This window comes from Cervus elaphus, chromosome 2 (assembly GCF_910594005.1).
Source record: "Cervus elaphus chromosome 2, mCerEla1.1, whole genome shotgun sequence".
Classification (NCBI taxonomy): domain Eukaryota; kingdom Metazoa; phylum Chordata; class Mammalia; order Artiodactyla; family Cervidae; genus Cervus; species Cervus elaphus.
In genome coordinates, this window is record NC_057816.1 from 31,117,477 (window position 1) to 31,141,085 (window position 23,609).

The window sequence follows — 23,609 nt, forward strand, 5'->3', positions numbered from 1 at the left end:
TTACTATGAATATTCAGGACTGATTTCCTTTAGGATGGACTGGTTGGATCTCCTTGCAGTCCAAGGGACTCTCAAGAGTCTTCTCCAACACCACAGTTCAAAAACATCAATTCTTTGGCACTCAGCTTTCTTTATAGTCCAACTCTCACGTCCATACAAGACTACTGGAAAAACCATAGCTTTGACTAGATGGACCTTGGTTGGCAAAGTAATGTCTCTGCTTTTTAATATGCTCTCTAGGATGGTCATACTCTTCTTCCAAGGAGCGAGCATCTTTTAATTTCATGGCTGCAGTCACCATCTGCAGTGATTTTGGAGCCCCAAAAAAACAAAGTCTGTCAGAGTTTCCACTGTTTCCCCATCTATTTGCCATGAAGTGATGGGACCGGATGCCATGACCTTAGTCTTCTGAATGTTGAGTTTAAAGCCAACTTTTTCACTGTCCTCTTTCACTTTCATCAAGAGACTCTTTAGTTTGTCTCTGTTTTCTGCCATAACGGTGGTGTCATTTGTGTATCTGAGGTTATTGATATTTCTCCCAGCAATCTTGATTCCAGCCTGTGTCTCATCCAGCTCTGCATTTTGCATGATGTACTGTGCATATAAGTTAAATGAGCGGGGTGACAATATACAGCCTTGATTTACTCCTTTCCCTATTTGGAACCAGTCTGTTGTTCCATGTCCAGTTTTTTTTTTTTTTTTTAATTTTACGAATACATTCTTTAATATGTATTTTTAACAGATAATGATGTTTTAAAACATAACCACAGTACCACTTACACACCCCAACAAAATAAAAATTCTCTAATATTATCTAATACTCTATCCACATTCAGTTTTTCTTCATTTCAAGCGTACATATTTAGTATTGATTTTTTTTAAATCACTATTCAGTTAAAGTCTACATGCTGCATTTGGTTGATGGATCTCTTAAATCTCTTTTAATCTATAACAAGTTTCCCTTCTTTTTTTTTTTTTTGATGTACATTTCTTAAATTTATTTTGGTCTTTTATTTTGGTCTATTTATTTCTTTTTTTTTTTAATTTTTTTATTAGTTGGAGGCTAATTACTTCACAACATTTCAGTGGGTTTTGTCATACATTGATATGAATCAGCCATAGATTTACACTTATTCCCCATCCCGATCCCCCCTCCCATCTCCCTCTCCACCCGATTCCTCTGGGTCTTCCCAGTGCACCAGGCCGGAGCACTTGTCTCATGCATCCCACCTGGGCTGGTGATCTGTTTCACCATAGATAGTATACATGCTGTTCTTTTGAAACATCCCACCCTCACCTTCTCCCACAGAGTTCAAAAGTCTGTTCTGTATTTCTGTGTCTCTTTTTCCGTTTTGCATATAGGGTTATCGTTATCACCTTTCTAAATTCCATATATATGTGTTAGTATGCTGTAATGTTCTTTATCTTTCTGGCTTACTTCACTCTGTATAAGGGGCTCCAGTTTCATCCATCTCATTAGGACTGGTTCAAATGAATTCTTTTTGACGGCTGAGTAAAATTCCATGGTGTATATGTACCACAGCTTCCTTATCCATTCATCTGCTGATGGGCATCTAGGTTGCTTCCATGTCCTGGCTATTATAAACAGTGCTGCGATGAACATTGGGGTGCATGTGTCTCTTTCAGATCTGGTTTCCTCAGTGTGTATGCCCAGAAGTGGGATTGCTGGGTCATATGGCAGTTCTATTTCCAGTTTTTTAAGGAATCTCCACACTGTTTTCCATAGTGGCTGTACTAGTTTGCATTCCCACCAACAGTGTAAGAGGGTTCCCTTTTCTCCACAGCCTCTCCAGCATTTATTGCTTGTAGACTTTTGGATAGCAGCCATCCTGACTGGTGTGTAATGGTACCTCATTGTGGTTTTGATTTGCATTTCTCTAATAATGAGTGATGTTGAGCACCTTTTCATGTGTTTGTTAGCCATCTGTATGTCTTCTTTGGAGAAATGTCTGTTTAGTTCTTTGGCCCACTTTTTGATTGGGTCATTTATTTTTCTGGAATTGAGCTGCAGGAGTTGCTTGTATATTTTAGAGATTAATCCTTTGTCTGTTTCTTCATTTGCTATTATTTTCTCCCAATCTGACGGCTGTCTTTTCACCTTACTTATAGTTTCTTTTGTAGTGCAAAAGCTTTTAAGTTTCATTAGATCCCATTTGTTTATTTTTGCTTTTATTTCCAATATTCTGGGAGGTGGGTCATAGAGGATCTTGCTGTGATTTATGTCGGAGAGTGTTTTGCCTATGTTCTCCTCTAGGAGTTTTATAGTTTCTGGTCTTACATTTAGATCTTTAATCCATTTTGAGTTTATTTTTGTGTATGGTGTTAGAAAGTGTTCTAGTTTCATTCTTTTGCAAGTGGTTGACCAGTTTTCCCAGCACCACTTGTTAAAGAGGTTGTCTTTTTTCCATTGTATATCCTTGCCTCCTTTGTCAAAGATAAGGTGTCCATAGGTTCGTGGATTTATCTCTGGGCTTTCTATTCTGTTCCATTGGTCTATATTTCTGTCTTTGTGCCAGTACCACACTGTCTTGATGACTGTGGCTTTGTAGTAGAGTCTGAAGTCAGGCAGGTTGATTCCTCCAGTTCCATTCTTCTTTTTCAAGATTACTTTGGCTATTCGAGGTTTTTTGTATTTCCATACAAATTGTGAAATTCTTTGGTCTAGTTCTGTGAAAAATACCGTTGGTAGCTTGATAGGGATTGCATTGAATCTATAGATTCCTTTGGGTAGAATAGCCATTTTGACAATATTGATTCTTCCAATCCATGAACACGGTATGTTTCTCCATCTGTTTGTGTCCTCTTTGATTTCTTTCATCAGTGTTTTATAGTTTTCTATGTATAGGTCTTTTGTTTCTTTAGGTAGATATACTCCTAAGTATTTTATTCTTTTTGTTGCAATGGTGAATGGTATTGTTTCCTTAATTTCTCTTTCTGTTTTTTCATTGTTAGTATATAGGAATGCAAGGGATTTCTGTGTGTTAATTTTATATCCTGCAACTTTACTATATTCATTGATTAGTTCTAGTAATTTTCTGGTAGAGTCTTTAGGGTTTTCTATATAGAGGATCATGTCATCTGCAAACAGTGAGAGTTTCACTTCTTCTTTTCCTATCTGGATTCCTTTTACTTCTTTTTCTGCTCTGATTGCTGTGGCCAAGACTTCCAACACTATGTTGAACAGTAGTGGTGAGAGTGGGCACCCTTGTCTTGTTCCTGATTTCAGGGGAAATGCCTTCAATTTTTCACCATTGAGGGTGATGCTTGCTGTGGGTTTGTCATATATAGCTTTTATTATGTTGAGGTATGTTCCTTCTATTCCTGCTTTTTGGAGAGTTTTAATCATAAATGAGTGTTGAATTTTGTCAAAGGCTTTCTCTGCATCTATTGAGATAATCATATGGTTTTTATCTTTCAATTTGTTAATGTGGTGTATTACATTGATTGATTTGCGGATATTGAAGAATCCTTGCATTCCTGGGATAAAGCCCACTTGGTCGTGGTGTATGATTTTTTTAATATGTTGTTGGATTCTGTTTGCTAGAATTTTGTTAAGGATTTTTGCATCTATGTTCATCAGTGATATTGGCCTGTAGTTTTCTTTTTTTGTGGCATCTTTGTCAGGTTTTGGAATTAGGGTGATGGTGGCCTCATAGAATGAGTTTGGAAGTTTACCTTCTTCTGCAATTTTCTGGAAGAGTTTGAGTAAGGTAGGTGTTAGCTCTTCTCTAAATTTTTGGTAGAATTCAGCTGTGAAGCCATCTGGTCCTGGGCTTTTGTTTGCTGGAAGATTTTTGATTACAGTTTCGATTTCCTTGCCTGTGATGGGTCTGTTAAGATCTTCTATTTCTTCCTGGTTCAGTTTTGGAAAGTTATACTTTTCTAAGAATTTGTCCATTTCATCCAAGTTGTCCATTTTATTGGCATAGAGCTGCTGGTAGTAGTCTCTTATGATCCTCTGTATTTCAGTGTTGTCTGTTGTGATCTCTCCATTTTCATTTCTAATTTTGTTAATTTGGTTCTTCTCTCTTTGTTTCTTAATGAGTCTTGCTAATGGTTTGTCAATTTTGTTTATTTTTTCAAAAAACCAGCTTTTAGCTTTGTTGATTTTTGCTATGGTCTCTTTAGTTTCTATTGCATTTATTTCTGCCTTAATTTTTAAGATTTCTTTCCTTCTGCTAACTCTGGGGTTCTTCATTTCTTCCTTCTCTAATTGCTTTAGGTGTAGAGTTAGGTTATCTATTTGGCTTTTTTCTTGTTTCTTGAGGTAAGCCTGTAAAGACACATATTAATCAAACTAACAAAGATCAAACACAAAGAACAAATATTAAAAGCAGCAAGGGAAAAACAACAAATAACACACAAAGGGATTCCCATAAGGATAACAGCTGACCTATCAATAGAAACCCTCCAGGCCAGAAGGGAATGGCAGGACGTCCTGAAAGTAATGAAAGAGAATAACCTACAACCTAGATTACTGTATCCAGCAAGGATCTCATTCAGATATGAAGGAGAACTCAAAAGCTTTACAGATAAGCAAAAGCTGAGAGAATTCAGCACCACCAAACCAGCTCTTCAACAAATGCTAAAGGATCTTCTCTAGACAGGAAATGCAGAAAGGTTGTATAAACGTGAACCCAAAACAATAAAGTAAATGGCAACGGGACCACACCTATCAATAATTACCTTAAATGTAAATGGCTTGAATGCCCCAACCAAAAGACAAAGATTGGCTGAATGGATACAAAAACAAGACCCCCATATATGCTGTCTACAAGAGACCCACCTCAAAACAAGAGACACATACAGACAAAAAGTGAAGGGCTGGAAAAAAATATTTCATGCAAATGGAGACCAAAAGAAAGCAGGAGTCGCAATACTCATATCAGATAAAATAGACTTTCAAATAAAGGCTGTGAAAAGAGACAAAGAAGGACACTACATAATGATCAAAGGATCAATCCAAGAAGAAGATATAACAATTATAAATATATATGCACCCAACATAGGAGCACCGCAATATGTACGGCAAACACTAACGAGTATGAAAGAGGAAATTAATAGTAACACAATAATAGTGGGAGACTTTAATACCCCACTCACAACTATGGATAGATCAACTAAACAGAAAATTAACAAGGAAACACAAACTTTAAATGACACAATGGACCAGCTAGACCTAATTGATATCTATAGGACATTTCACCCCAAAACAAGCAACTTCACCTTTTTCTCAAGTGCACACGGAACCTTCTCCAGAATAGATCACATCCTGGGCCATAAATCTAGTCTTGGAAAATTCAAAAAAATTGAAATCATTCCAGTCATCTTTTCTGACCACAGTGCAGTAAGATTAGATCTCAATTACAGGAAAAAAATTGTTAAAAATTCAAACACCTGGAGGCTAAAGAACACGCTTCTGAATAACCAACAAATCATAGAAGAAATCAAAAAAGAAATCAAAATATGTATAGAAATGAATGAAAATGAAAACACAACAACCCAAAACCTATGGGACACTGTAAAAGCAGTGCTAAGGGGAAGGTTCATAGCATTACAGGCTTACCCCATGTCCAGTTTTAACTGTTGCTTCTTGACTTTCATACAGCTTTCTCAGGAGGCAGGTTAAGGTGGCCTGGTATTCCCATCTCTTGAAGAATTTTCAACAGTTTGTTGTGATCCACACAAAGACTTTGGTGTAGTCAGTAAAGCAGTAGATATTTTCCTGGAACTCTCTTGCTTTTTCAATGAACCAACGGATGTTGGCAATTTGATCTCTGGTTACTCTGACTTTTCTAAATCCAGCTTGTACATCTGGAAGTTCTTGGTTCACATATTGTTGAAGCCTGGCTTGGAGAATTTTGAGCATTACTTTGCTAGTGTGTGAGATGAATGCAATTGTGCAGTAGTTTGAACATTCTTTGTCATTGCCTTTCTTTGGGATTGGAATGAAAACTGACCCTTACCAGTCCTATGACCACTGCTGAGTTTTCCAAATTTGCTGGCATATTGAGTACAGCACTTCAACAGCATCATCTTTTATGATAAATAGCTCAACTGGAATTCCATCACCTCCACTAGCTTTGTTCATAGTGATGTTTCCTAAGGCCCACTTGACTTTGCAATCCAGGATGTCTGGCTCTAGGTGAGTGATCACACCATCATGGTTATCTGGGTCATGAAGATGTTTTCTCTATAGTTCTTCTGTGTATTCTTGCCACCTTTTCTTAATAACTTCTGCTTCTGGTAGGTCCATACCATTTCTGTCCTTTATTGTGCTCATCTTTGCATGAAATGTTCCCTTGGTATCTCTAATTTTCTTGAAAGGATCTCTTGTCTTTCCCATTCTGTTGTTTTCCTCTATTTCTTTGCATTGATCACTGAGGAAGGCTTTCTTATCTTTCCTTGTTATTCTCTGCAACTCTGCATTCAATTGGGTATATCTTTCCTTTCTTCTTTGCCTTTAGCTTCTCTTCTTTTCTCAGCTATTTGTAAGGCTTCCTCAGACAGTTATTTTCCCTTTTTCCATTTCGTTTTCTTGGGGATGATCTTGATCAGTGCCTCCCGTGCAATGTCACGAACCTCCGTCCATAGTTCTTCAGGCAGTCTATCAGATCTAATACCTTGACTCTATTTGTCAATTCCACTGTATAATCATAAGTGATTTGATTTAGGCCATACCTGAATGGTCTACTGGTTTTCCCTACTTTCTTCAATTTAAGTCTGAATTTGGCAATAAGGAGTTCATGATCTGAGCCACAGTCAGCTCCAAGTCTTATTTTTGCTGACTGTATAGATCTTCTCCATCTTTGGCTGCAAAGAATATAATCAATCTGACTTCAGTATTGACCATCTGGTGATGTCCATGTGTAGAGTCGTCTCTTGTGTTGTTGGAAAAGGGTGTTTGCTATGACCAGTGCATTCTCTTGGCAAAGCTCTGTTAGCCTTTGCCCTGCTTCATTTTGTACCACCTTACCTGCCTCCTGAGAAACCTGTAAGCAGGTCAAGAAGCAAGTTAGAACCAGACATGGAACAACAAACTGGCTACAAGTTGAGGAAGGACTATGTGAAGGCTGTATATTACCACCCTGTTTATTTAACTTATATGCAGCGTACATCATGCAAAATGCCAAGCTGGATGAAACACAAGCTGGAATCATGACTGCCAGGAGAAATAGCAATAATCTCAGATATGCAGATGACACCACCCTTATGGAAGAAAGCAAAGAGGAACTAAAGAGCCTCTTGATGAAAGTGGAAGAGGAGAGTGAAAAAGTTGGCTTAAAACTCAACATTCAAAAAACAAAGATCATGGCATCTGGTCCCATCACTCCATGGCAAATAGATGGGGAGACAATGGAAACAGTGAGAGACTTTATTTTCTTGGGTTCAAAATCACTGTGGAATGTGACTGAAACCAGGAATTTAAAAGATGCTTACTCCTTGGAAGAAAAGCTGTGACAAACCTAGATGGCATATTAAAAAGCAGAGACATCACTTTGCTGACAAAGGTCCACCTAGTCAAAGCTATGGTTTTTCCAGTAGTCATCTATGGATGTGACAGTTGGATCATAAAGAAAGTGACCACCAAGGAACCTATGCTTTTCAACTGTGGTGTTGTATAAGACTCTTGAGAATCCCTTGGACTGCAAGGAGGTCAAGCCAGTCAATCCTAAAGGAAATCAGTCCTGAATATTCATTGGAAGACTGATGCTGAAGCTAAAACTCCAATACTTTGGTCACCTGATGGGAAGAACTGACTCACTGGAAAAGACCCTGATGCTGAGAAAGATGAAGGCAGGAGGAGAAGGGGACAACAGAGGATAAGATGGATATGATGGACATGAGTTTGAGCAAGCTCCTGGAGTTGGTGATGGACAGGAAAGCCTGGCATGCTGCAGTCCATGGGGTCCAAAGAGTCGGATATAACTGAGTGAATGAACTGAATTGAAGCGCACTTCAATCTCCTGTTGTTCAAGGGTCAACTGTGTACTCTTTGTATAATTTTGTGGTTGCCCCAAAGACTCCAAATACGACCCAACAGATCACATTCTACTAGTGTCAGCCATCTACCACTTCAAGTATTATGTAGAAAACTGAATACTTTTTAGGTCCCTTTACCCAACCTCCTTCCATTATGATATACATGTCTTAAATATCTCAAAATATACTGAGACCCATATATCAAACAACATTATCACTTTGTCTTTAACTACTGAACACAATTTTTAAACTCTGGAATAGAAGAATCACCTATTAATATTTATCTTTTTAAAAAGACGTTTATTATTTTTGGCTTGGCTGGGTCTCGCCTGCTGCACACGGGCTTCCTCTAGTTTCAGGAGTGGGTTTACTTTCCTTTGTGGTGGGTGTGCTTCTCATTGTGGTGGATTCTGCTGTCCCAGAGCACAAGCTCTAGGCATGCGCATTTCATTAGTTGTAGCATGCAGGCTCAACAGTTGTGGTGCACAGGCTTAGTTTCCCACATCTTCTGTGATCTTCCCAGACCAGGGATCCAACTGTGTCCCCTGCAGGGGCAAGTGGCTCCTTAACCACTGGACCACCAGAGCAGTTGCCACCTATGTATTTTTTACCCTTTTCTTTGCTTTTTTTTATTCTTCATGTTCCAAGCTGTTTTCCTTACCCTTGTTTTACTGAGATATAACTGACATATAGCATTGTATTATTTTTAGGTGTACATACAGCATGATTTGATATATGCATAGGAGTGAATTTTAACATCATTATCTTTTGTCTAAAGAATTTTTCATTTCCATTTGATTCTTCTTTACTTCTCTTTCTCTGCTAACACCTTCTACTTCTGCAACTAACAAGTGTTCATTATTGTTTGTTGGAGACATTTTATGATGGCTGCTTTAAAATTCTTAGAAATAATTCCAACATCTATTTCTCCTGCTGTTGACATCTATTGATTACCTTTTCTCACTGAAGCTGAGTTTTTTCTAGATCTTGCTATGGAAAACTCTGGATTGTATCCTGAGCACTTTGAGTATTTGGAGATTTGAAATCTCATTAAAATCTATTTTAACAGAGATTCAACATGTCTAGGTTCAGAAAACATGTCCTGGACCACATTTGTAAGATATGGTTTAATGCCAACTTAGTTTTCAAAGGCTCTGCAGAAGTCAATCTACAACACAGATAAGTGTTCCAACCGATTCTCAAACCTTCTGCTGTGCTGTGTCTGTGTGGTTTCATGCACAGGTTATACAAAGGTCTGCCAAGGATTTTATGAACAGGTTTTTAAATTCCCTTTCTCTAGCATGGCAATTCCTCAGAAAACTAAACATAGATTTACCACGTGAACCAGTAATTCCACCTGGGTACATGCTTAAAAGCACTGAAAACAAGTTCTTGAAAATATACTTGTACTCTAATGTTCATAGCAGCATTTTTCAAAACAGCCAAGAGGCAGAAACAAGCCAAATGTCCATCAGAGGATAAATGAAGAAGCAAACTGTGATATATATACACAGTGGAATATCATTCAATCTAAAAAGGGAAGGAAATCCTGTCACATGCCACAACATGGATGAAATCTGAGGAGTGAGTGAGTGAAGTCGCTTAGTCGTGTCCGACTCTTTGTGACCCCATGGACCTACCAGGCTCCTCCGTCCATGGGATTCTCCAGGCAAGAATACTGGAGTGGGCTGCTGAAATCTGAGGACATTATGCTAAATCAAACAAGAAATAGTCACAAAAAGACAAATACTGTATGATTCCACTTATGGGTGTTACTTAGGGAGTCTGATTCATAGGAACAAAAAGTAGAATGGTGGTAAGCAGGGGCTGAGGGCAGAAGGAAAGGTGGAATTGTTATTTAACAGGTATCAAGTTTCAGATTTGCAAGATGAACAAGTTCTATAGATTTGTTTCAAAAAATGTGAATATATTTGATACTACTAAATTGTACACTTTAAAGATAGTTATGATGGCAAATTTTGTTATGTGCTTTTTAAGAGAACTTTTAAAAGGAAGGAAATTCTGACAGATGCTACAATATAGATGAGTCTTGACATGCTAAAGTGAAATGAGCTATACTGACATCATGCTGATGTGAAATGAGCTTAACACAAAATAACAAATACTGTATGATTTCACAAAACAGTCAAATACATAGAGAAAAAATAATGATGGTTGCAAAGGCTTGGGTGGAGTTATTATTAACATCTAATAAATAGTTTTAGTCTGAGAAGATGAAAAGTGCCAGAGATCTATGTGGTGATGCTTAAAAGAAGGTGAAGGTACTTAATGCTATTAAACTGTACCCTAAAAGATGGTTTAAATGGTAAATTTTATGTTAAGAATATTTTACAATAAAAAGTATTTTTTTCTGGAAAACTTTTCTCAATATTTCTCTGCTCACTCTCTAGCTGAAGAAGAAAGGAAACGGGTACCACCGCTTACATCAGGACAGAAATCATTACACGGATCTGCTCATAGTCTCCAGAGCCAAAGCCGCAAGCTGTGACAGGGTGGGGAGTGGTTTCTGTGTCGTATTCCCTTGAGTAGGACTGGTATGATCAAAACATTTATATCATATTGGATGACCCTTCTACAAGTTATTGGGCTAGAAATAACAATTTTTGTGGAGCTTTTTTCTGTCTGTAGTTATAGATGTTTCCAGATCAGCTCTCTTCAGAGTTCATGTCAGGATACATGAGGAGAAACAGAAATTAGCAAGTGGAAACTCACTGCCTATTATGAAGTTCCTTTGGTCTTATGAACCAAGCCAGTCCACATTCTATTCTTCACCATTCAGAGTCTTCTGTTAGTTGCTTTGTGGGTTTTGTCCAGTATCTTATTTTTTAAATTTTTTTGGTAATTAATGGAGAGAATACAGTGGAATACACAGTAGTAGTTGCAATTTGCGCATTCCCCAGAGTCCTGTGTCCCACTTTCAGTAGTTAGCCAATTTTACTACTTAGTAATTATAATATGATTTTTCCTATTCTAGTTATTTTTATGGTATTCATGTCCTAACTAGACCATGACTGATAAGCAATATTTATTAATGATGAAGTACAGATGATAGCCATCAATGTGGATGGTGGAGATATGCAGAGGAGGTGGTCATGGGAAATGAAGATGTCAACAGAGAAACTGAGCAGTTGGGAAGATCATCTACAATGAAGTTGAAGTCCCAGAAGAGAACAGGACAATGGGCCAGGAGCTCACTGTCTCAGCACCAAGACCACGTTAAGCCATGACCATGAGGAACTTGCACAATGAAATGGAAGCTCTGAAAGAGCATCCAGTTTCAATCCTGATTCAAATATTCTGCATGGAATAGTTGTCACCATTGACAAGAACCCTAGTCGGGGGTCAGGAAATCTAGTTCTAGTTCTGGCTTTATCATGTACATTCTAGCCTTAGGTCCTCAGCAATACATTTCTCCTTTTTTAATTCAGGTTCAAACCACAGTGCTTCACTGTGAAACAGGATGTTCATTTCTTTTCTGTTTGCCTCACAGAAGGCTGGGAAGGGAGTAGTACATGCCACATTCTCTAATATAACCATCTGACAGTTCATCTCTATTTTTGGCTGCCCAAGTACATACATTCTACAGAAAAGCATGTGTTTTTTGTCCTCATTCCTGCTATGATCCAAGTCTTCCTGTGTTGTCCTTTGGACATTGCTAGAGCTTACTGCCCAAATCCATGATGATTCTCCCTCAGAGTTTCTCAGATAAGTCCTTCTAAAACAATAAGCTAATTTGTTCTCTAAAACCTACGATGGCTGCCCAGTACACATTTAGGGATCTCTGTGATCCAGTCTCAGTAAGCTTTGCCCCCCGGTGTTCCCAAAGTGGATTAGTCCCCCGGTGTCCCCGAAGTGGATTACTCTTGGCATACATACAGTCTAGCTCACGGATCTACAAACTTGCTATTTCTCCTTTGGATGCCTTTGACTAAGCTGTTGCCCCTGCCCAGAATATCCTCATTCTCCATCTCCGTTTGGGAAGATACTATTTTTCCTTCAAGGCTCAACCCAAACACTGTTCTGAGCAAACAGATAATTTTTCACAAAAGAGGTGACCTCTTCCTCCTCCACTGAGGTTCCATTGCATTTGCCTTACTCTTCTCTGGAAGGCACTCACCACGAATGGTCCTATGCTGGGTTTATTTGTAAACATGCCATGTCTCCTTCACTGGCTGCAAACAGCTCTTAGGCACGACTCTGTCTCACTCCTCTGCCTCTCACTAGCGCTCAGAAGAAGGATATGGTAGGAACACAGGCGATGCCGAGGAGATGTTAGCTAAACAGATTGCTAAGGTAGGGCACAGAGGTAAGCTGCAAGGATGTTTGCAGGGAGGACAAATTTGAGCTATGTGTGGAGACTATATAGAGTGTGTGATTTATGAGCCTGTGATTGAGAATGCAGGGGTGCAGATATGTGGTCTGTAAAGGAGAAGTGATTCATGTACGTGTGTTATGTTCAGATGTGCCAGGAGAATAAGGGAGAAACTCCCAGGGCTTGCCCTCTCTACAGCTTGGGCCAGGCTGGAGTCATCCACTGGTCTTTTCTCCTCCCACCCTGGTCCCTTCTTTCCTACCTTATTTGTATATCACTCTCCAGTCCATGGGCCCCATATTCAACAGCTTTCTCAAAGGACATTATGGTATTCTCAGGCCCCAGCTGTGGAAGAAAAGGACATCAGGCCTTTAATCTCACAGTCTTTTCTGCCAACATCCATTTTAGCATAGGAAGGGGGCACAGTAATGAAAGGACTTTAGGAAGCAGAGTTTGGTTCTCTTGGCTTTTTGTTCTAAGAACCTGCCTACATTCTCCTCTCCCAAATCTGGTTTGGGAATTCTGCTCATCTGAGACAATGTCACTGGACATAATAAAGAGAAATGGACTGAGAATTAGGAGAATTATGTCCAACCTCTACAAATAATTACTTGTCATCTCAAGCCAACCTCTTATTTCTCCAGGGGTTTCTGAGGATCTGATGTGCCCTTGTCTCATCCACACCCATGCACACCCACATCCATCAAGCTCAGACTTACCCTGGGTGCACCTCTATGTCCAAAGAAGGTCGGCTTGGGTGCCAATTTCTCCCTCTCCTGAAGACAGGGAGAGTGAGTCCCAAATGGCACCACATAGAGACATAAAAGGATAAGAAAAAAGGGCAACCCAACAGCCACTTGTAGAGCTGAAAAAGTTGGAATGAGAAAGTGATGAAAAAGAAAAGAGGAATGGAGAACCATCCCAAGCAAATAAGTATCCCTCCAAAATAGTTATAGTAAATATCTAATCCATGGGTTCATTGGCTCTGTGAACTCACAGATTTACTATTTCTCTCAGGTCCCCCACATTTCAATTATTTGAAAGTAAAAGGCTATCCAAATACAAGCATGATTATTAAGTTAAAATTATTGCAAATGAATCTTGGAGTGTGAAGTCAAGTGGGCCTCAGAAAGCATTACTACCAATAAAGCTAGTGGAAGTGATGGAATTCCAGCTGAGCTAATTAAAATACTAAAAGATGATGGTGTTAAAGTGTTGCACTCAATATGTCAGCAAATTTAGAAAACCCAGCAATGGCCACAGGACTAGAAAAGGTAAGTTTTCATCCAAATTCCAAAGAAGGACCATGCTAAAGGATGTTCAAACTACTGGACAATTATGCTCACTTTCCATGCTAATAAGGTTATGCTCAAAGTCCTTCAAACTAGGTTTCAGTAATACTTGAATCAAGAACTTCCAGATGAACAAGCAGGGTTTCGAAAAAGCAGTAGAACAAGAGATCAAATTGCCAACATCTGTTGGATCATAGAGAAACCAAGGGAATTTCAGAAAAACATTCACTGCCGCCTCACTGACTACAAGAAAGCCTTTGTGTGGATCAGAACAAACTCTTGAAAATTCTTAAAGAGATGGGAATACCAGACCATCTTACCTATCTCCTAAGAAACCTGTATGCAAGTCAAGAAGCAACAGTTAGAACCTTACATTGAACAATGGACTGGTTCCAAATTGGGAAAAGGAGTACAACAAAGCTATATACTGTTACCTTGTTTATTTAACTTATATGCAGAGTATATCATGCAAAATGCCAGGCTGGATGAGTTACAAACTGGAATCAAGACTGCTGGGAGTAATATTAACAATCTCAAATATTTAGATGATACCACTCTAATGGGAAAAAAAAAGTGAAGACAAACTAAACAGCTTCTTGATGAGGGTGAAAGAGAAGAGTAAAAAAGCTGGCTTAAAACTCAACACTAAAAAAACTAAGATCATGGCATCCAGTCAAATCACTTCATGGCAAATAGAAAGGGGAAAAGTGAAAGTTGTGACAGATTTTCTCTTCTTGGACTCCAAAATCACTGGGGATGCTGACTGCAGACATGAAATTAGAAGACACTTGCTTCTTGAAAGGAAGGCTATAACAAACCTAGACAGCATATTAAAAAGCAAAGACATCATTTTGCTGACAAAGGTCCATATAGTCAAAGATGTGGTATTTCCAGTAGTCGAGTAATGATGTGTGAGAGTTGGACAATAAAGAAGGCTGAACACTGAAGAGTTTGTTTTCAATCTGTGGTGCTGAAGAAGACTCCTGAGAGTCCCTTGGACAGTAAGGAGATCAAAACAATCAATCCTAAAGGAAATTAACCCTGACTATTCATTGGAAGGACTTATGCTGAAGCTCCAATGCTTTGGCCACCTGATGCAAAGGGCCAACTCACTGGAAAAGACCTTGTTACTGGGAAAGAATGAGGACAGGAGATGGGGGTGACCAAGGATGAGATGGTTGGATGGCATCACCAATTCAACGGATACGAACTTGGGTGAACTCCAGGAGATTGTGAGGGACAGGGAGGCCTGGCGTGCTACAGTCCATGAGGTCACAGAGTCGGACATGACTTAGCAACTGAACAACAACAAAAAATTACAAATACAAATTAACAAGGGAATAAATTGTACAGGAGGCAGGAAGGAGAGGGAATGTTAAGGAGTAGCTTCTCAGAAGGAGGAGGAGTTTGATTGGTTATGAGAAAGCTCTCAAGCCCTTAAAGATCAGCCTAAAATGTGCAGGTGTTGATGGCAGAGAGGAATAGTGGAAGGGATACTAGTTGAAAGAAATCCAAATACAAAGCAGACTTTACTACTTTTTAATTTTGTGACTCAGACTTATTGTTTAACCTCTCTGGGTATTCATTTTCTTCATTCTGAAAAATGGAGCTATTCTGCTACTAGTATTACCTCATGTAATTGATATGACACTACTGGCTCATCATAGACCCTCAATAATAGTTGTATTTCTCTCTCTCCCCCACTCCTCTCTTAAACACACATACACAAACACACAGACTAATCACAATACCTGTTATCACTGACAATACCCCAATATTTACTATTTTATACCTCTGAGGATTTAACCTATTTGTATATTTTAAAATTACCATCCATGTCACTTCCAAACCTAGCTCTCCAGCTCTAACCTCTCAATTTCGTGAGCATACTACAGCACGTATTTCTTCTTCTTTCATTACTTGTAATCTGGTAACGTCTCATTCTAGCTAAAATTCAGGAAATAAAAAAAGAGTTCATTATTGTCCCCTTTAAGTTCCTGCCCCCAGAAACATTTCCTACAATTCACCAGCCATGTACACACATAATGGCAACACTACCAATCCTGTTTTTCTCTTCCCTGCATCCTTGGACAAGTCAGGAAGCAAGCACTCCTTGTTTAACCAGTAATAATAAAAAGAGACATAGACAGAAGTAGGTTTCCCTGATTTCTCAGTAAGGGTGCTGAGAGTTAACTCCATTCTCAAAACAGCTTCATGTACAGCTCTGATTCTTACTTGTTTCCATGATATTAGGACAAAGAATGAAGAAGAAAGCAGTGGCAGAGGCAGATATTTCTGCTTCTGTGGAAGTCTTCAGACATGACAGAGACTCACCAGGGACTGCTTTGAAGGACTAAGATGTATCCAGGGGATATCTGCACCTGGTTCTTGAGTTGAAAATAGTAATATTTGAATACAAACTAGAAGAACTATGAAGTGTACCATCACTGGCCAAATAAAAATAAAACACCCTCTTCCTTCCCTAAAACTACTCCAATCTATTCCCCGAAAGTTAATGAGACAAAATACTTATTTTCCTAGAAGGAGAATGTCTCTTTAGAAGAGGGACTGCTTAGCCTGGGAACTGCTATGACAGGATGTTACGACAGGCCATGTAGGGTTGTGAGTTTGATCACAAGGAGCATGCTTGAGTAACAAGATAAATGAGTTTCAGAACAATACAGTGGTGCTTTGCTTGTTCTGCTCAGTAAAGTACAGACGTTAAAGCCAGAGCTGGAAGAATCAGGCAAGGTTCCACCCACAGGACATACCTTCTCCTTCCAAATGGATCAAGTAGATGGCCACAGGCCATGAAAGCAAAACCATCATAGATATGCTGCTCAGGTGTACGTAGGGAGCTAAGATCTGTGAGAAAATTGAAAAGTCAGCCTGAACACATCTGGATAGACAGGGCTACAACTAAGAATGGTGCTTACCTGCAGTGACAGCCCGATGGTGAGCCACCTTTCTTTCCAGTAAGTTAATAAAATCCATAACAAAAGTGAGAAAAACGGAATCATTATCAAAATCAGGATCTGGGGAAACAAAAAGAATGTCCTGACTTCCATGCAGTAGGCTTTGATCATAACTGTCCTTGAGAAATGTATACTTGTTCTCACAATTTCAGTGACCTTATTCCTCATCTCCTTAATCTAACCACCCCTCAGACCCCCAGTACTACTTGGATTTAATCGTATTGCTGCCAAGTTTAAGTTATGTAGCATGGCTGGAAAAAATTATACAGCTATACGGTCTAATGTCTTTACTAATTAATTATTTCCACCTCAGCTGGGTCTTATACTGCTTGGCATATCTCACCAAGTTTCAACAATGGCCATTTTAAATATTCAATACCACTTTAAGTGACTCAGTAAAATCACAAGTCAACAGTATTTGTAATTGCCTTTTTAACATATGTTTTTCCCAAAGAGACTATATATAAGCTTATGAGGTCAACGACAATATTTGGGTAAGATCATATTCTCACTGCCTGACACACAGTAATCATTCAGCAAATATCTGTTGGACAGATTTTAAAAATCTACTATTCATTTTATAGCGAAAGAACACTGAAACCAAGAAGATACGATTTTAACTTGTTCCCCTTCAAATGTAGTTTTCCTACATCTGTGGTGCCCTCTAGAGACTTCTGTACCTATGAAAGCAACTGAATCCATGATCAAACCTCACAAAATAATTCCAGGCCTTGCTGCCTGCAAAGGTTAATTTTCGAAATTTCAGCTGAGTTATTTCAAATCCTGAAAGATGATGTTGTTAAAGTGCTACACTCAATATGCCAGCAAATTTGGAAAACACAGCAGTGGCAAAGGACTGGAAAAAGTCAGTTTTCATTCCAATCTCAAAAAAGGGCAATGCAAACAAATATTCAAACTACCACACAACTGTACTCATTTCACATGCTAGCAAGGTAAAGCTCAAAATCCTTTTAGCTAGGCTTCAACAGTATGTGACCCAAGAACTTCCAGATGTACAAGCTGGATTTAGAAAAGGCAGAAGAACCAGAGATCAAATTGCCAACATCTGTTGGATCATAGAAAAAGCAAGGGAATTCCAGAAAAACATCTACTTCTGCTTCATTGACTATGCTAAAGCTTTTGACTGTGTGGATCACAACTGTGGAAAATTTTTAAAGAGATGGGAATACCAGAACACCTTACCTGTCTCCTGAGAAACCTATATGCAACAGAAACCTGCAAACAGCAACAGTTAGAACCTTACATGGAACAACAGACTGGTTCCAAACTGGGAAAGGAGTTATGTCAATGCTGTATACTGCAACCCTGCTTACTTAACTTATATGCAGAGTACATCATGCAAAATGCCAGGCTTGATGAAGCTCAAGCTGGAGTTAAGGTTGCAGGGAGAAATATCAACAACCTCAGATATGCAGATGACACCACTCTAATAGAAGAAACCCAAGATAAACTATAGAGCCTCTCGTGGAGAAAAGGGAACCCTCTTACACTGTTGGTGGGAATGCAAACTAGTACAGCCACTATGGAAAACAGTGTGGAGATTCCTTAAAAAACTGGAAATAGAACTGCCATATGACCCAGCAATCCCACTTCTGGGCATACACACTGAGGAAACCAGATCTGAAAGAGACACATGCACCCCAATGTTCATCGCAGCACTGTTTATAATAGCCAGGACATGGAAGCAACCTAGATGCCCATCAGCAGATGAATGGATAAGGAAGCTGTGGTACATATACACCATGGAATTTTACTCAGCCGTCAAAAAGAATTCATTTGAACCAGTCCTAATGAGATGGATGAAACTGGAGCCCCTTATACAGAGTGAAGTAAGCCAGAAAGATAAAGAACATTACAGCATACTAACACATATATATGGAATTTAGAAAGATGGTAACGATAACCCTATATGCAAAACAGAAAAAGAGACACAGAAATACAGAACAGACTTTTGAACTCTGTGGGAGAAGGTGAGGGTGGGATGTTTCAAAAGAACAGCATGTATACTATCTATGGTGAAACAGATCACCAGCCCAGGTGGGATGCATGAGACAAGTGCTCCGGCCTGGTGCACTGGGAAGACCCAGAGGAATCGGGTGGAGAGGGAGATGGGAGGGGGGATCGGGATGGGGAATAAGTGTAAATCTATGGCTGATTCATATCAATGTATGACAAAACCCACTGAAATGTTGTGAAGTAATTAGCCTCCAACTAATAAAAATATTAAAAAAAAAAAAAGAAAAGGAAAAAAAAAAAAAACATAACCAATAAGGACCTATTGTATAACAAAAGGAACTCTGCTCAATATTCTGTAGTAATCTAAATAAGAAAACAATTTGAAAAATAATAAATACATGTTATGTGCAAAAAAAAACCAAAAAAAACTATAGAGCCTCTCGACGACAGTAAAAGAGGAGGTTGAAAAAGTAGACTTAAAACTCAGCATTCAAAAAACTAACCTCTTGGCATCTGGTCCCATCACTTCATGTCAAATAGATGGAGAAAAAAGGAAACAGTGACAGACTTTATTTTCTTGGGCTCCAAAATTACTGCAGATGACTGGAGCCACAAAATTAAGACACTTGCTCCTTGGAAGGAAAGCTATGACAAACCTAGACAGTGTATTAAAAAGCAGAGGCATCACTTTGTTGACAAAGGTCCGTCTAGCTAAAGCTACAGTTTTTCCAGTAGTCATATATGGATGTGAGAGTTGGACCATAAACAAGGCTGAGCACCAAATATTGATGCTTTTCAACTGTGGTGCTGGAAAGGACTCCTGAGAGTCCCTTGAACAGCAAGGAAAACAAACCAGTCAATCCTCAAGGAAATCAACCCTGAATATTTTTGGAAGGACTGATGCTGAAGCTGAAGCTCCGATACTTTGGTCACCTGATGCAAAGAGTCAACTCACTGGAAAAGATTCTGATGCTGGGAAAGATTGAGGACAGAAGAATTTGGCCATAGAGGATGAGATTGTTGGATGGCATAATCGACTCAATCAAGGTGAGTTTGAGCAAACTCTGGGAGATAGTAAAAGACAGGGAAGCCTGGTATGTGGCAGTCCATGGGGTTGCAACTGAACAAAAACAAAGGAAGAAATATTTCAATTTTAACCAACTCTTCCTGAGAATAAAGAGGGAATTCTCTCTAAATTATTTTTTGAAGCCAACAAAAACATTGATACTCAAACTGAACAAGACAATTACAGGAAACAAAACCTACAGTCCAATCTCTCCTATACATAGACACAAATAAATGTGAAAATTTGAAGAAAAAAAAAACTGTTAGCAGACCAAATGCCTCATAACACAAATATTTAATAGACAAATCAGACTCAACATGAATTTCATGTGATTCTGTGATCTTACTCAACACTAAGCTTTACTAATGATTTAAGGCAACTGACAATTATAAGGTACAAACAGTTTCCTTTAGATAAATCTGACTGTCAAATGTCAAAAAAGGTCCTTCCTTTCCTGTATTAGGATACATGCTCTGGTCTGGGACTTAAAGCATGAGGTGTGTTTTGAGCAAAGTATGAGAAAACATTTTTCTACAGAAGAAGTCTTTTGCATTATGGTGCATCATTTTTTTATATATTCCATTAACTATACAACTCCAGCCAGCCATGTCTCTCACCCTATAAATCTATAACTTCCAGGTTTATTTATTACAAGCAACCTAGATATACAGGTTAGAAGCTGCTAGAAATTTTCATAGATAAGGACTTGCCATTAGCTTTTGGCTAATTAAAATGTTTAGTACATTAATACATGTTTTGATGTGAAGGTTGGGTTATTAGCTATTTAAGAAGTTTTGATTGAGGTCATTCATTGCTCTCTGAGCATGCCTAGGTGGAAGACAATGCACTATATAGGCCTGGTGCTCTTTCCATCTAGGTTTGTTCTTTGCACATTGAAACTCCAAGCCCTAAAGAAATTCACTTGCCAGGGAGATTTGAAAGGCAAGGGTTTAAAGGCCCAACCAAGTTAGTCATCTTCTAAGGGTATTCCAACTCTTCTAATACCCAGCTCCACCACTTCTCATTGGCTATGGATTCATAACTGGAATTAGACCACGGAATACCTTGAGAGATGAAGGCTTCATTAAATATATTGACCAAAAAAAACCCTGTGCGTGGGAATAAATTCTAAAGGTGCTCACTATACAAGGAGAAAGGAACATAATATTAAATCAGGCTGAATTTATTGATATGGGCTTCCTTTGTGGCTCAGCTGGTAAAGAATCTGCCTGCAATGCAGGAGACCTGGGTTCGATCCCTAGGTTGGGAAGATCCCTGGAGAAGGGAACGGCTACCCACTCCAGTATTCTGGCCTAGAAAATTCCATGGGCTATACATATACAGTCCATGGGGTCGCAAAGAGTTGGACATGACTGAACGACTTTTACTCACTGTGCACTAACCAGCAATTCTAAGCTCAACATATAAAGTATATATATATATATATATATACTATATATATATATACTATATATATATATAGTTATATATAAGTTCAGTATATAAGTATCCAGGTATTATTCATCTCTAATTGTTTATTTGAAAACTTCACTCAATAGAAACCCATGCTTAATAAACTGGGATGCCAGCAATTTATTTGTATTGTATGAAAGAAAGAAGACTTCATGCAGCACAGTGGATGAGAATCTGCCTAACAATGCAGGGGACATGGGTTTGATCCCTCATCCAGAAAGATTCCACATGCCACAGAGCAACTAAGTTCATGTGCCACAACTAATGAGTCAGTGCTCTAGAGCTGGTAAGCCACAACTACTAACCAATGCTCTATAGCCCATAAGCCACAAGTTCTGAGTCCATGTGGTGCAACTACTTAAGCCTATGCGCCTAGAGTCTGTGCTCCACAAAAACAGAAGCCACCCACAATGAGAAGTCTGTGTACAACAACGAAAAATAGCCCCTGCTTGCCACAACTAGATAAAGCCAGTGTACAGCAAAGACGACTCAGTGGAGCCAAAAATAACAAATAAAGAAAGTTAAATTTATTTCTGTCTTTGTGCCAGTACCATACTGTCTTGATGACTATGGCTTTGTAGTACAGCTGGTCAGGCAGGTTGATTCCTCAAGTTCCATTCTTCTCTTCTCAAGATTGCTTTGGCTATTCGAGGTTTTTTTGTATTTCCATACAAATTGTGAAATTATTTGTTCTAGTTCTCTGTAAAATACCGTTGGTAGCTTGATGGGGATTGCATTGAATCTATATATTGCTTTGGGTAGTATACTCATTTTCACTATATTGGTTCTTCCAATCCATGAACACGGTATATTTCTTCATCTATTTGTGTCCTCTTTGATTTCTTTCACCAATGTTTTATAGTTTTATATATATAGGTCTTTTGTTTCTTAAGGTAGATATATTCCTAAGTATTTCATTCTTTCCATTGCAATGGTGAATGGAATTGTTTCCTTAATTTCTCTGTTCTCATTGTTAGTGTACAGGAATGCAAGGGATTTCTGTGTGTTAATTCTATATCCTGCAACTTTACTATATTCACTGATTAGCTCTAGTAATTTTCTGGGGGAGTCTTTAGGGTTTTCTATGTGGAGAATCATGTGATCTGCAAACAGTGGGAGTTTTACTTCTTCTTTTCCAGTCTGGGTTCCTTTTATTTCTTTTTCTGCTCTGATTGCTGTGGCCAAAACTTCCAAAACTATGTTGAATAGTAGTGGTGAGAGTGGGAACCCTTGTCTTGTTCCTGACTTTAGGGGAAATGCTTTCAATTTTTCACCATTGAGGATAATGCTTGCTCTGAGTTTGTCATATATAGCTTTTATTATGTTGAGGTATGTTCCTTCTATTTCTGCTTTCTGAAGGGTTTTTATCATAAATGGATGTTGGATTTTGTCAAAGGCTTTCTCTGCATCTATTGAGATAATCATATGGTTTTTATCTTTCAATTTGTTAATGTAAATTTAAAAAAAAAATTTAAACATTGTTCCCTTTTAAAATAGTATGGAAGAAAAAATCCAATAATTTATTGACAAAAGGTTATCACTGCTGATGTTATTCAGTCACTAAGTCATGTCCAAAACTTTGCAAACCCATGGAATACAGCACACCAGACTTCTCTATCCTCCTCTATCTTGAGCAGTTTTTTCAAATTCATGTCCATTCGGTCGGTGATACCATCCAATCATCTCATCCTCTGCGGCCACCCTGTCTGCTTTCAACAGTTCCCAGTATAAGGGTCATTTCCAAAGAATCAGCTCTTCACATCAGGTAGCCAAAGTATGGAGCTTCAGGTTAACCATCAGTCCTTCCAAAGAATATTCAGGGTTGATTTCCTTGAGATTGACTGGTTTGATCTCCATGCTGTCCAAGAGACTCCCAAGAGTCTTCTCCAACACCACAATTCAAAGGCATCAATTCTTCAGAGCTCAGCCTTGTTTATGGTCCAACTCTCACATCCATATACGACTACTGGAAAAAACATAGTTTTGACTATATGGACCTTAGTTGGCAAAGTGATGCCTCTGCTTTTTAACATGCTGTCTAGGTTTGTCACAGCTTTCCTTCCAAGAAGCAAGCATCTTTTAATTCTGTGGCTGCAGTCACCATCCACAGTGATTTTGGAGCCCAAGAAAATAAAATCTGCCTGTTTCCACTGTTTCCCCATCTATTTCCCATGAAGTGGTGGGACCAGAAGCCATGTTCTTCATTTTCTGAATGTTGAGTTTTAAGCCTGTTTTTCACTCTCCTCTTCTGCCTTCATCAAGAGGCTCTTTAGTTCCTCTTCACTTTTCATCACTGAAGTGGTATCATCTGCATATCTGAGGTTGTTGATATTTCTCCCGGCAATCTTGATTTCAGCTTAATTCATCCAGCCCAGCATTCTGCATGATGTACTCTGCATATAAGTTAAATAAGCAAGGTGACAATATACAGTCTTGATGTATTCCTTTCCCAATTTTGAACCAGTATGTTGTTCCATCTCTGGTTATAT

The 23,609-nt window shown here is 38.7% G+C and overlaps 1 protein-coding gene across 1 annotated transcript in view; it reads right to left on the reverse strand.

Moving 5' to 3' along the window:
- Positions 1–23,609, reverse strand: part of LOC122676029 (glycerophosphodiester phosphodiesterase domain-containing protein 4-like) — a 103,933-nt gene that overhangs the window by 48,352 nt on the left and 31,972 nt on the right. The window contains exons 6-10 of the mRNA XM_043875312.1: positions 16,566–16,664; positions 16,401–16,494; positions 15,499–15,576; positions 13,057–13,202; positions 12,600–12,682 (exon numbers count right to left, since the gene is read on the reverse strand). Coding sequence (XP_043731247.1) covers positions 12,600–12,682; positions 13,057–13,202; positions 15,499–15,576; positions 16,401–16,494; positions 16,566–16,664 — 500 coding nt within the window. The remainder of the gene's footprint in view (positions 1–12,599; positions 12,683–13,056; positions 13,203–15,498; positions 15,577–16,400; positions 16,495–16,565; positions 16,665–23,609) is intronic.